General features: G+C 48.1%; 1 protein-coding gene across 6 annotated transcripts in view; it reads left to right on the plus strand.

Annotated features, from left to right (window-relative positions):
- Nucleotides 1-13,415, plus strand: part of LOC118177114 (putative uncharacterized protein C1orf196) — a 111,189-nt gene that overhangs the window by 44,407 nt on the left and 53,367 nt on the right. For all 6 annotated transcript variants that reach the window (XM_035344525.1, XM_035344522.1, XM_035344527.1 and 3 more), the window contains exon 2: nt 3,813-3,970. In XM_035344525.1, the coding sequence (XP_035200416.1) occupies nt 3,813-3,970 (158 nt within the window). The remainder of the gene's footprint in view (nt 1-3,812; nt 3,971-13,415) is intronic.

Consider the following 13,415-nt stretch of genomic DNA (forward strand, 5'->3'; position numbering starts at 1 on the left):
TTTCTCTGAAAGGTGATTGAGCCCCTAATGTAGACACCAGATATTTTTTCTTCAGTTAATGGTGTGGTAAATTATTCCTGCGAGGGGGCTCATTGAATGCCTCCTTTGAAACAAGTTAAAGACTACAATGGAAAGAAAATTCTGTAGGACTCTTCATACCAGCTCCAGGAGAAAATATTTATGGAGCGTTTCAGATCTGGGTCTTCCTGATGGTTCTGCACGCAGCAAGAGTGAAAGGTTGGGTCATGTAAATAGCAATATCGCAAGCAAATGGATGGGGCAGATGCTGCAAAGCGTCTTTTCCAGCTGTCAAGGTGCCTGGCAGCTCAGGGAGAGGAGAATGGGCTCGGTTTGCTCAGATGCTGCCTTGGGATCGTGATGGCCGTGGGTGTTGCAGGTCAGCTTCCCATCGCCATGAGTGTGAGGTGTTCAACCAGTGCCTTACTGGTACTGGAAGGGGGAACACTTGTCATGAGCTTCGCTTTCATGAAGGCAGATTTCTTCTGCTAGTAGGTGAATAAATTCATTGGTGAATAAATTTATTCATAGGTGAATAAATTCATTGATGTGTCCAAGTGCAATTAGCAAATGCTACAGTGGGAAACGCTTCCTGATGAGCATCGTTTATCAGGCAAAACTGAAAGGTTGCGTATCTTACGCGTTGGTTTTTTTTGGACCCAGCGATAGACCCATTAACCAACCTCAGAAACAGGTCAGGCATTAGCTACGGCTGAGCTCTATAAAGATCTTTTCGTACACTGTACGCAGCTGGAACACTGCCCCATGCTGTAACCCCAACGTGCCTTCGGTGTCGGAGCCTACACCTGCAGGGCTCTGGGGTGGTCCCAGGTCGGGGGCTGCAGCTTTCACAGGAACAGTCCCAGCTTCTCCTCAGAGCTGCGCAGAGGGATGCAGCCGTTGCCGAGGCTCTGAGCGAGGGTTTGAGAACCGGCTGTGATTGCTCATACGGCTTTGGAGAGAAGCAGGTGTATTTGGAGAACATCCTTGTGGCGAGCGGCATCCTTCTTGGTGCTCAAATCACAGAGAAAGTTGGTCTTTGACTGTCAAAGAAATAAATAAATTAGTCAAGAGGCTGACCAAATCAGTTCTACCTTCCCTTCCAAAGGAGGTATCAGCTGAGACGTGTCCTGTGGGATGAGGAAGCACCCTCCTGAACACGGTTTTGCTTCGGGGGACCTGAGCCTTGTGGACGTCTGTGGGCGAGCGGCGTGGCGCTGTGGGTACAGTCGGGAGGGGTGGTAAAGGAAAGGCCCAAAGTGCCTGGAATATTTCCTCCTCTCCGCAAAACCCAACCCCGTAGCTGTTATTCGAGAAGCTGTTTTGTAATAATAGGCCATAATGAATTGCACGATTTGCCCACACACATCAGTGCCTTTCGCTGGGTAGTCAGAAACACTCATTAGAGGCAGGCTTTCCCTGGCAGCCCACACATTAAAGACTTCTCTTTGCTCGGTGGGACAGATTTTCAAAGGATCGGTGCACTCCGCGCGCCTTTTGCCTTTTCTCTCAGTGGGAGCACGTCTCCAGCCGCGGTGACGAGTGCTGACTGCTTGCAGAAAAGTCCGGCTTGAACATCTTGAGTTTTTTTTTGCCACAGAGTCAGGTGAAGAGCCCGGGGATCCTTACTCCGCATCCCTTGTTAAAATCATTACCATGTGTGTCATCTTTCATTGAGTCAGTCCCACTAGTGAGAATTAATTTTAGGCTTTGCTGGCTTTTGTCCGTAGATCTCAGGATATATCATCTACAGTTTATTTTGCACTCATCTGGGCAGTAGCTGGAGAGTATAAAACGGGAGCTCCTGGAACAACTTAATTGCTTCAGCCTCTTCCTCGAAGCACTTGTTGGCATGAATGCGTATGGATATGTAGGTGCGTCTGCGTGTTTTTCCCCTCATCTCTGACAAAAAGCAATAAAGCAATTTCCTTTCTCCCCTACACGTCCTTTGGTCTCTGGGGGTTCGTGCCCTGAAGCGCCCTGCATAACAAAAATCAGCTTTGATGACCCGCTCTGGCTTCTGGGGGTGGCAAATGGTCCTTGCCTAAAAACCTGCGCTGCGCAGTGCCTCGGATGGCAGCGGCCACAAAAAGCATCCCTCCCGAAATACATCCTCTTCTCTTACCTCGTAGGCGATGCCGAAGCAGTAACGGAGAATTGTTGCGGTTTCTTCACCTCTTGAAATTGGTCCTTGCAGTGAGGAAACGTCGAAATTGGAGTGGGAAAAGCTGGGAAGCTGATGGGGCTTTGATAGCTGTAACTTTTAGCTGCTTGTCTCGCTCGTGGTGTTTATCAACCTGAAGCCACGAGGACTGATATGGGGAGGGAAAATAGTGGTGGTGGTGTGTGTTTTTGTTTTAAAGGCATCAAGAATTCCCTGTGAAACTGAGCAGGACATACCCATGCTTATACTTCAGGTCCGTAAGCAGATTTTTTTAATCTTGTGTTATGTATTTGCAAAGAAATTGCCAGGTTTGGTGAAGTGCTGCTCAGCAGAAATAGTTACAGCCTAGCATTGAGAGGGATGCAAAGCCTGCCACACAGTCAGCCACATCAGCCTTCTTGCTTAGATTTTGAGTGTGTACGAGGCAGTTTTGGGGCGTTTAGTCCTTCCAAAGCAGACACTGTCGGTGAGGATGGTTGTGTGCTTTCACCCCTGAATTTAGAGACGTACCCGTTCTTCGTTACGGACCGTCTGGGGAAGCTTTGCTCCCGAATAGGAATGGTTTCTGCCCATTCCTTGCTACTCTGAATTTGGTGGTAAGATCTTTGGACAGAACTAGGTTGAATGTGTTCCAGTCGCCTGATGTTCCTGAAATCAGTTTGTCAGGGAGTCCTGAATAACACCCTGCCTTATGCATAAGCAGCCGGAGCAGGGCAGGGTCTGAGATACAAGGCACGGCTCAGCTTGCTGGGAGCCGCAAGCTTATCGAGGGCTTTTGCTGCGCGAGACACCGGCGGGAAGAAAATACTCTGAGGAGTTACTTGAGCCTCATTTAATGAGCCCACAGGAAAGATGAAAGCTCACCACTTGCGGTGGTTTGAGAGCAGATTGCGTCACAGACACTTCACATTGGTAGAAATGCAAAGGTTTGCGTTGCGCTGAGATGAATTTTGTCATTAGTTCATGTCGTTAGAGCCTGTGTAAATCGCAGCATCATGAAAGGCATAACATTGCTGGGGGACCTGTGTGAAACACGGCGATTCTGATTTCTGATGTGTGCCACGCGACCGGGAGCAGAATCCCACGCAGAATACCTGGGGTTTGACCCTGGGGGGGAGAATAACAGGGTTTCAAACATTGATAATGAAGCAGAGAGAAAATAAATGCTATTGTAGCTGATGGTCTTGCTCTCTGTACCCTAACTAATAAATAAAAAGCCACTTCTACCTGTCTGTGCCTTTTGTGTGGTCTGAAGATGTGGGTCCCAGCACATGCAGGGAGCAGGTCTCTGAGCTGGGAGCCAGGAGGCTCATTTTTTTGTATCTTTATTCTAGCAGTGACCTGCTACCTGACCTGGAGCAATTTGCTTTCTTCATGGCTATGCAATGCTGCTCTTTAGATTTGCCAGATCTTAGGGGAGAAGGCTTACAGGCTTGTTTCGTAACAGAAGCTTCAGCTGGGGTTTTGTGAATGCTAATATCAGATGAATTTATGAAGAGTAATATTTGCAGCGAATGCTTCCATGTCAACGTATTTAAGTGCGTCTTTTTCCCGTCCTTATCTCAAAGAGAGAAAATGGCCTGGGCTGCCCCAGCATTTTTCATCCCCTTTCTGCTCTCTGTCTCCCCAGCTGTGGAGTCACTGCACTCCTTGAACGACCAGATCTCCCATTTTATTGTGAACAAGTCAAAAACGCTGGATGAAGACGAAGATGCCTTTCTGCCCAGCGAGAAGGAATCTCTGAAAAGTGCCATGATGCTGATGAGGCACCTCTTAATGGATGCACAGGTACGAAATCAATGCACTCCCATCTGCTACCACAAGAAAGGCACTTTTCTCAGACCCAGAGGCAGCAGTTCATTTTTAGGGATGGTTTTAGCAGTGCAAAACAGTCCCTGAGACACGTTTAAAACGGAGTTGGGCTTCCAGAACACACAGCTGCAGCAAGGCCATCTCAGTGCAGAGGGCAGCTTTTGGTGGGCCCTAGTGTTAAATTGAGGGTTGCAGATTGATATACCTGTGGACGGGAATCCAGTGTCAGCCCAAGCAAAAGAAAATCGTTTTGCCACTACGCATCTGTGCTGATGCCACTTTTAGAAGTGCCAGACACACTGTTGGTTTAACCCGGCTCCAAAATGTCAGTTAAAAGTCAGGAAATCGTGCGCAGATGTTATTTCGTGTCTTTGCTGCTTCCACACAAAATCTCTCCATCTGTAAGTTTATTATGTTGGAGTGTTTCCTTCAACCTATAAAAAACCCACTCTGAAATATTTAGTTTATATATATTTATTTTTTATTCTCCCCTGTAGTCTTTATTTGCAAAGCCTAGATGGAAAATGGCAGCTTGCACTGGAGGGGAGGCAGGGTGGCCAGCCCCACTATCTGCTCCAGCAAGGCTCACGCTGCCCCTCCACTCGCAGCTCTCCAGGGGTCGAGAGCTCCTCTCCTGAGCCCCTTTCACGGGGGATTTTTCTTTTTCTGAATATTGCATCTTGTGCCCATCACTGCTCGTTAGAAGCCTAACAAGAAAATAAAATCAGAGGAAATTATTCCTGTAAGGATTAGCAGTGCTGTGTGCAAAATAATCTTTACCGAGGGTTTTTCCTCATCACTATCCCATGCCAGCCCCAGTTAGCCCTTGTAGGTACCAGCCCGACTTGGTGCTGATAGCATCACCACAGTGAGCCACACCTCCACTAACCAGACGGTCCCCAGGGCTCGGTTTTCTGCGACTCACTGCCAGCTCTTTGCAAGTACCTAAATGATAAATGCAAACAGAGAAAACCACACATTTTCATGTTTTATTCCCATATTCTCCCAGGTGGAGCCTGGTGGTTATCTTATCTGTCTCTCTCACTTTCAAGGCCCTTTGGTCCTAATTACTTTAGCTAATAGGGCTTTTGTTGCATGCAGGAAGCGAGCTGGGAATCCCTGGCGTTTGTGACATGTAGTTTAACTTTGGGTATTCTTGCATGCGGAGTGAGGGAAATGTATTGAGGTGTGCTGAAGTTTTAGGATGCTCAGTGCTTAGAGTCCAGTGGGATGGATGGACGGGAGAGGCAGTTGATCCCAAAGACCACCCTAGCAGATGCCACCCTAGCAGATGTCCACTCAGGCTTTGCAGGCTACAGAGTTCACCTCTCTTCTGTGCGTCTTTAGCCAAATCACCTGTTTTTTTTTCCCAAATCACTGGTTGGGGCATTGCTGCCAGGACATGGAGAAGACGAAGGGTTAAGCTGCATTTGGATTTGCACATGCAGCCTGTTTTGGGGTAGGAATTAGCTGGAGTGCTAACCCAGCAGAACTGGCTGATGCAGGGGGTGGTGGTTAATGGGCATTCCTCATCTCTGTCGTGCTGCTTTTAAAACACACCCTTGGGGATGACTGCCTCAAAGTGCTGTGGTTCTGACGTGGAGAGAGATCGTACAAATCTTGTAACTCTGGACACCAGCAGCCCAGGAGACACGGCCGAAGCCAAGGCTTCCTGTCCACCAAGGATCTAGCTTTGCTCTTGGGTAGGTGTTTTTTGTTGGTTTGGTTTTTGGTTTTTAGAGTAATTTTCGGTGGGGCTGTGCTGCGGGCTGTGTGCATCCATCCATGATGACGAGGAGACAAAGCTCCCCGGTGGGGAGCAGAGGAGCTGCAGCAGAGCCATGGGCAGTTTGCTCCAGGTGTTATCTCAGAGCCAGAATTTGGGCTCCATTCTGCTGTCAGCCCAGTCCCCTCCTTAGACCATATTTATTTCTCTGTTGGACTCTTGAAAGAACTGTCTTCCCTGTCTGTCTCGTCAACTTGGAGGTCACTTGTTGGCAAAGGCAGAATAGAGAAAAAGCCCCTACAGAAAACCATCTCCCATATGCAGCGGGGCAGCCTCACGTGGAGACCGGGGCACTGCCTTGAACGGTTTGCACTGATCCTTCACGATGTCACCGCGAAGCAGCGTGGGCGCGTGGAGCACGGAGCTGCTGCTGGAGCTGGCCAAGAGGATGGGATGTGGAGAGGTTCCCCCAGCAGCGTGTGGGGACAGGTAATAAGCTCGGAGGAGGCCGTCAGCTCAGATTCTGCCCAGGGAAGACAGAAATTTAATGAAAGTCATTGCAGTCTGCAGGGATCTTGACCCCGGAGGTCTCCATCCAGCCTGGGGAGGGTTTTCTCATCAAGAAAACACCCCGCGGGAGGTATTGCTCGCTGCCAGCCACGGAGCATCACCCTCCCTTCAGCGAGGGCTGCAGCTTTGCCTCCAGATTGCTCATTTCTGCTGTTTGTGTCGGGATTTTGGCAGTGCCGGCGCGGGGGTGTCGAGGCGCCGTGTTCCCTCGGAGCACTCAGCGTGCAGTCTGCTCGGAGGGCACGAGAGGGGAGAAACCCGGGGGGAAAACAGAGTATATGCTATGTGAACTAAAAGCTGTACCTAGATAACGCTGCTGTGTAAAAGCAGATCGGGAGGAAAGGTACATTTACGCTCTCTGACATGTTCCAGCCTCCGCATAGTGTAGGGATGAATAAACAATTTCATTTCTGCCAGCCAGCCCCGTGCAGGATGCTATTGCACGGGTACAGCCTTCTATGATAGATTGTCATTGCTGTCAATCACTTCTGGCAGTCCTATTATGCCCGGGAAGGATGTTTGCTCTGTGCCTGGTGTTTTATAATCCTCAGAGGTGGAATTTTATAGCCGAGCAGTGTTTTTTCCTCCAGCATTTCCCTCAGCAGGATTTATTGCTTCTGAGAGACACGTGACTAGAATCCATTACACCTCCCAACTTTAAATCTTCCTTCAGCTATGCCTAAATGACTTTTTTTTTCTTTTACTTTCTGTTTCTAATTGCTATGGAGAGAGACGTGCCTGGTGTGGAGCAGAAGGTACCCAACAGCTAATGGCTGCGTCACAGGCATCAGATCTAATCCAGCGGTTTGCTGAAGCAATTTGTCTAATGAACTGACAAGGTGCACCCAGGCACCAGCAGCAGCCTCGAGTAGGTTAATGTTCTCCCTTATAGGAAAGTACGTGTGTTAAAAAAAAGCACAGACTCTTTCATATTCCCGGATGCCTGACCTTAAAAGCCAAGCTTTCAGGAAGTTCTGAACATTTAGCTACTTCCATAAAGCGCTGAATTGGCTTTGAGTGGATTTTAAGTTCTTTGGGAGAACTGCCGTCTTTTCCCTCATTTCCTTTCTCGACGAGGCGCGATTGGCATCGGGGCCCACTTAGGCACCGCTGCAGCAGGGATGAATGCTCGTAGATCCAGTCGTTTGGTTTGGACTGGACTTCTCAGATGTGGACTTCTCAGATGTGGACTTCTCAGATGTGAATGATGAGTTAAGATAGGCTTAGCCTAGTGTGGAGCAGCTGCCTTAGATTTAATTGGATTTCAGTCGCGGACTAGGTGTAATTCAGTGAGCACGAGGGCGCAGAGGTATTTGACTGCATCCCTGCTGAGGGGCTCATTGCATTCTTAGGTAAAGAAAGAAAATAAACCAGGCGGTACTGCTGGATGAATTTGTTAACAGAATAGTACAGATGTTGCCCCCAAATTTTATCTTTTACCTTTTCATTTACGGTTGGAAGGGATTTTTGTTGCTGTTTAAAATCACCACCATGAGGCCTTGAAGTTTGGCACCGGGGTCCTGTAAAATAAATGATTTAGGGTGAGAGGAAGATTTCCTTTTTTGCCAAAAGGGGAAACCTCCTAGATAGGAGTGACTCCTAACCATTCGATATCCCGCCAGCTGTTTATATATATATACGTTAGCCTTCAACCAGAAAAAAAAACCATAATTTCTTGAGCTCTTTTAAATTACACTCTTTTCTTCAGCACTCCGTCATCTTTCCCAGATAGACCGTTGCCGACACAGCGGCGATGGTAGCTGCAAGCCGAGTAGCAGCAGTGCTATTGCATCAGCTGACCTTTAAAAATAATTCTCATTTTCTGCAGAGGCCTGTTGTACAAACCAACTGTGTTGTTGCAATATTGTGCGTGCTAGTTAAATGCTTTCCACCATCTGCTCTTTAGGCTTGTATCAGACCAAGCTTTAGGAACCAAACACCGTGACCTCTATTTTCACGTGAGTGGGCTGTATTAGTACCTACAGGAAGAAATGGGAAGGGAGAATTTACCCTTTGTTTCAGTGAACTTGAATTGTTTTGAGTTCTGAAAGCATACTTGCCACACTGACGTGTTGTGGGGGATGCAGGAGTAGGTATGACATTAATTCCCCTCTATCGAGTAATATAAACGACAATTTTAACCTGGTGTTCAGGCATGGCAGCGTTCACAGTTTGTGAGCAGGTTCAGCTTGGAAAAAAAGCATCAGATAAAATCAGGACAGGAGAAAGTGAAAAACAAACCTGCTGTTCCACACGCTGTATTTTTTAAATTAATCTTGTCATCCCATTTCCATAAGCAGAAATCTTCTGAGCCCCTTCCAAGCCAGCAACCCGTCTTCTAATGATCGTGCTAGGGCTAGCCTGAAAAGGAGCACAAAGGACTCCCACTTCTCTTAAGGAGAAGATAAAACGCGGCATCTAGCAAGCTCCATCAAGGCCCGTGTTGTCTCTAATGGCATCATTAGCATGTGTTACACGAAGCCGGTCTGTGGCGCCTCTCCCTAAACGTGTACCTGACAACCCGCTGCCTCTTTTCATGGTCTGGGAGAAGAGAAATTGATTTGTGGATTGCTTCTGGTAGCTCAATCTATTAGGAGAATGATGTGCTGTATAATGAAGGGAGATCAAAGGTATCCTTAAAATAGTGGGTGCGCAGCAACGTGGATGCTGCTGCCTTTGCCGACACAACCCCACACATCGTTAGCTACCCACAACCTGCAGGAGCTACGGTCCCTTTGAACGTCACACCTTGGCTCTGCTTATTATTCACCGCTTGTTTTTAACTGCCTGCGATTTATCGGGTCGTATGCGTTTGCTTTCTGGAGGCTGATTTTCTCTGTCCCTCTGCTTTTAGTGGAAGGGGGAGACTTCCCAAAGTGTCTGATGCCATTTGGTTAGTTGGGTGGTTTCCTTCCACCGTATGGATGGAGGAAAAGACAGGGTTTGTGCGGCTCCTGGTGCTTGTCTGAGGAGGCCAAAAGCCCGTCTGGTTCACACCAGCCTCTCACGTGTCTTTTGCCAGCGAGGGCAAAGCTAATCCAGATTTGAAGGTATTTTTTCTCTGATTATTTAAATTTGGGAAATTTGCACAGGGATGTCTGGTTGCATTTGTTTAAAGTTTTAAGGCAGGCAAAGTAAGAGGCACCAGTTATTTGTGCAAGTCACTGCCACGGGGCTGCTCTATGTGGCATTTTACGTAGTTCTAATGCAAAAAGCTTTACAACAAGGCCAGCTCCTTGAATATTTGGCTACCTCGGGATGCTGAAGTCTGCAGCTTTGGGGTGGTGCTGCCTGCACCAAGCCCACCCAGCGTTTTACTCTTGCCGACCCCAACCTGTGCCATCAGCCTGCCGAGTCAGAACGGTTGTGGCTGCACGTGTCCTCGGTAGGTTTGTCACCCCTGGGTCACTGTGGTCATTTAGGCATCGCTGTACCCTGGCCAGCCTCCGCTCCCATCCTCCCTTGGGACTGGAGAAAAAAAGGCATTTTGAATTTGTTAAATCCTTCTCCATACTGAACACGGAGGGAACCTAAATCCGGCTGGCCTGCCCTGCACGGGTGGGTGCTGCTGCTGAGGCTGCTGCCGTCCCTTTGCTGCGGTGCTGCAGAGTGCAAGCTGGGGAGGAATCCTGCAAGGAAGCCGGCACGCGTTCGGTTTGTCGAATGGTGTGCAAAGCTGAAAAGCCGCGGAGAAAAGCCTGTGTTGTTGCAAAGGGATTGGGAATCAAAGAGTGGCCAGTGGCAACGTGATCCCATCCTGCTCTCCTCTTCTTGCACGCCTTTTCTGTGAATTGGGCCCAGATTTATTTCTTTGACATTTGGGTGAGCTCTCACTAAGGTTTCTGCTTGGGACCATAAGTCAGGGACTTGGCTTTCATTTGCTTCTGCCTTCTCCGTGTTATTGCTATGCAATGGATGGATTCTCTTGCCTGCAATCACTGCGAGAAAATATTTATATTGCTGGGCAACAGTACTGAAAAGCAATATTACATTTGCCATCGCCTAAGTGCTGCAAGAGTGGAGCTGTTAGTAATGCATTAGGTAAAAGATGCTTCAGTACAGTGTCATCGTGGCTCTGATTTCCTTCCCTCTCTCTTATTTTGCTCTCCTTTGGTACTGGAATATGCTCATTATTCAGAGTTAGGTTTGATATCTCTGCAAGCTCAGAGATACTTTCAATATTTGCAACCCTGCAAGAGTAAAAGGCTCAAAAAAAAAATAATCCCTTCTACAAACAGGAAGATCCAGCCTTGTGTTTAAAGTGCAGGAGGGAGATTCTCCGCAGGTCTCTTTTTCAATTAATTGCTTATAAATTAGTAGAGACTTTTATGTTTCCATTGTTGTCTGGAGGTCAGGCCAGGGGAGAGGTTGAAGCTGGATGTTGTGTAGCAACCCAGCACTGTGCTTCATGGAGAATAACGTATGTATGTGTGCGTGTCTATAAAAGATACAGCATTTGAGCAAGGTGGGTGCCTTTCTTGAAGTCACGGGGAGCCAAGACTAATTGAAAGAGGAAGTTCGCAAAGAATCCAAGATCCCTGCAAATCCAGCTTGTACCCAGACAACTCCAAAATCCCCGTTTGCCCAGCCCCTTCACTCACCAGAGGCTCTCCCACCTACGAGCAGCTGGCCAAAGACAGAGCTTTTCAGCCGCAGAGACCTGGTAAATGCGGGAGAAAAGATGCTGGCAACTCCGCGTCACTTAAAAAGTGATGTATATTCATGACTGGGGGGGGGGGCATGCATGAGCGTGTGTGTAAAACCTCTGCAAGTGTTAATTAGAGTTCATGAGAGATAAATGAAAAGTATCCTCATAAATGTGGAAGGAGCAATTAGGGAGGCTAGAGTGTATCTGCTATCGCAGCGGTTTATCAGCAATGCAGATTTCCAGCTAATAAGCAAAGAAAACATGAATTGTGGAGCAAACAAATGGAACAGAAAATCCTGCCTAGCTCTCTGTCCCCCGCTCTGTTTTCTGAATGAGTCAAGGAAATGAAAACTCGGGGAAAACGTCTTCTATTCTCTCCAAACACCACTTGGTAGTTGGGTGCGAGAAGCCTGTAGGAACACAGAGATAAGAGGGGGACAGCCCGTGGCGATAAGGCGTCGTCATCCTTATCTGAGACGAGATGGGCTTGGATGGAGCTGGTGTAAAGCAGGCTGCAGACACTCGGGCTGCACGGCGTGCTGCTGGCATCCCTGCTGAGGTGGTCCTGCCGTGCCCCATGCAACCGGGAGGTGAGATGGGGGGTTCCCCTGCGAGCTGGGCTCCCCCCAAATTCAAGGGGCTCACCTGGCTGCATCGAGCCTGCTCCCTCTGACTGCTTTTGCCTGGGCTCTGCTTCTGTGAGCAGGCAGCCCCTGCTTGCCCCCAAAGGCAGCTCTGTTAGTGCTGCACCATGGTAGTAAGGCGCTGGGATGCCCAGGAGCTCCGTCCCGAAGCAGTTCCCCCAGAGCCGAAGCCGCAAGCTCGCTGCCTGCCTGAGCCCACCCGGGATGCGCACGCAGCCAGCCGAGCTCTACGCTTGTATTTGCATCTCCGAAAGGCTGATAAATATTGAATGGCTCTGCAAGATTGAGCGTTTGCATTCTTTCCCCAAGTATCAACAGTTGCTCTGAGTTCTCGCTTAAGAGAAATGAAGTTCCTTCTCCAGATTTGTGCCTCAGGTGCTGGATAGCGAGCTAATTTTGCAAGCAAAAGCTCTTTTGTTTCTGAAAGCAAATGCTGATGGAAGAGCTGGTTTTTAGAAGAGCATGCTGGCCTGCTGTTGATACTGGAAAGAGGCAAAAATATTCCAAACAGCCCTGGAAGTTAACCCTGGCAGCAGATCTCGTCCAGATGTTGCAGTCCCGTATACTTTAACTCCTTCTAGGCCCTAGGCGAAGCTGCTCCGCGAAGAAAGCATCAGCTCACGTAAGCTCTGGTTTCACTTGCACAAAGAGTTGGCAGACTCCCTCGATTTTCTCAGCTCTCCAATTTCCAGAGGAAGGCGATGGATTTGCTCGTTGTGAGACCCCATTGCCACTTCTCCATTTCCCCTGTTGGGAAAAGGTGTCTGCTATTCGTTGTGCAAAGGGGAGGGTGTCATTTAATTCCCATCGTCCTCGTTTATCCGTGAGTTGGGAATGATAGAAACTTCACAGTGGTGGTGTGAGACTCTTCGTTAATTAATGTGTGTAAAAGCTCGCGGATCCTTAGGATGAGAAGTGCTTTTAAAGATGCCGTTAATAATAAATACCAAGTAATGCACCTTGGTACCTCTTAGCAATTAATTGCTGCTATCGTTTCTGCCCAACTCTTCCCCGAATTAAAAGGCTTTGAGCGGGACTAGAACCGTGAGTGGAGCTGGGACCAATTAACGTGGAATCGGACGTCAGTTCGCGTGTCCGTGATTCTCCTGTCATGGGAGCCTCAGGAAAATCTCCATGGATTTTAATGGTGCAGTGTCAGAATTCAGCCCCCGACGTGTCTGCGGGACTGCTGCTGACTTGCCTCCCTTCTCCTGCTCACTGGGTTGCTTGGTGATTTAAGTTAAAAGCAAAACCACGCTAGTTTAATATTAACGTCAATGGACTCGTTCACTCTTTTTGCAAGTTAAATGTTACATGAAAATTTTTGTTATAAGCGAAGCGTAATTTATTATTTTTTTTTTTCTGTTGATATTTGAATTTAATTAACTCTTTTGTTGGAAGGTTGATAGTTGGTGACCTGCTCTGTCTGCTTAACCTCATCGCTGGTGTGCAGCGCCGGGCTCTTACGGAAAATCCAATAATTTGTTCTCAGTCACCCAGCTCAAACTTTTATTAGATTTCAAGCACACAGCACCTCTAAAAATGGAGGCTCTGAATATGTTTCCCACGTAAATAAAGAGCTCCCAGAGAGAGGTTACCAGATCTTTCAGAGATATCGGCTGTCCTTTGCTGGGACGCGCACTGCCACTGCCGTGAAAGGTGAAACCACTGGCATGAGAGGCAGGGCAGAGCAGCCGTGTTAATTAAGACCTTGCAAAATAACGAATACAAAAGTTGGTGCTCGATAAGGGGCAAATTTACACCAAAAGCCATCTGGATTGCAGAAGTTTGGATTGTAGAGGATGGACTGCGCTGCAGAAAGCGTGCGGTGGT

Source organism: Oxyura jamaicensis, chromosome 21, assembly GCF_011077185.1.
Source record: "Oxyura jamaicensis isolate SHBP4307 breed ruddy duck chromosome 21, BPBGC_Ojam_1.0, whole genome shotgun sequence".
In the NCBI taxonomy this organism is placed as follows: Eukaryota; Metazoa; Chordata; class Aves; order Anseriformes; family Anatidae; genus Oxyura; species Oxyura jamaicensis.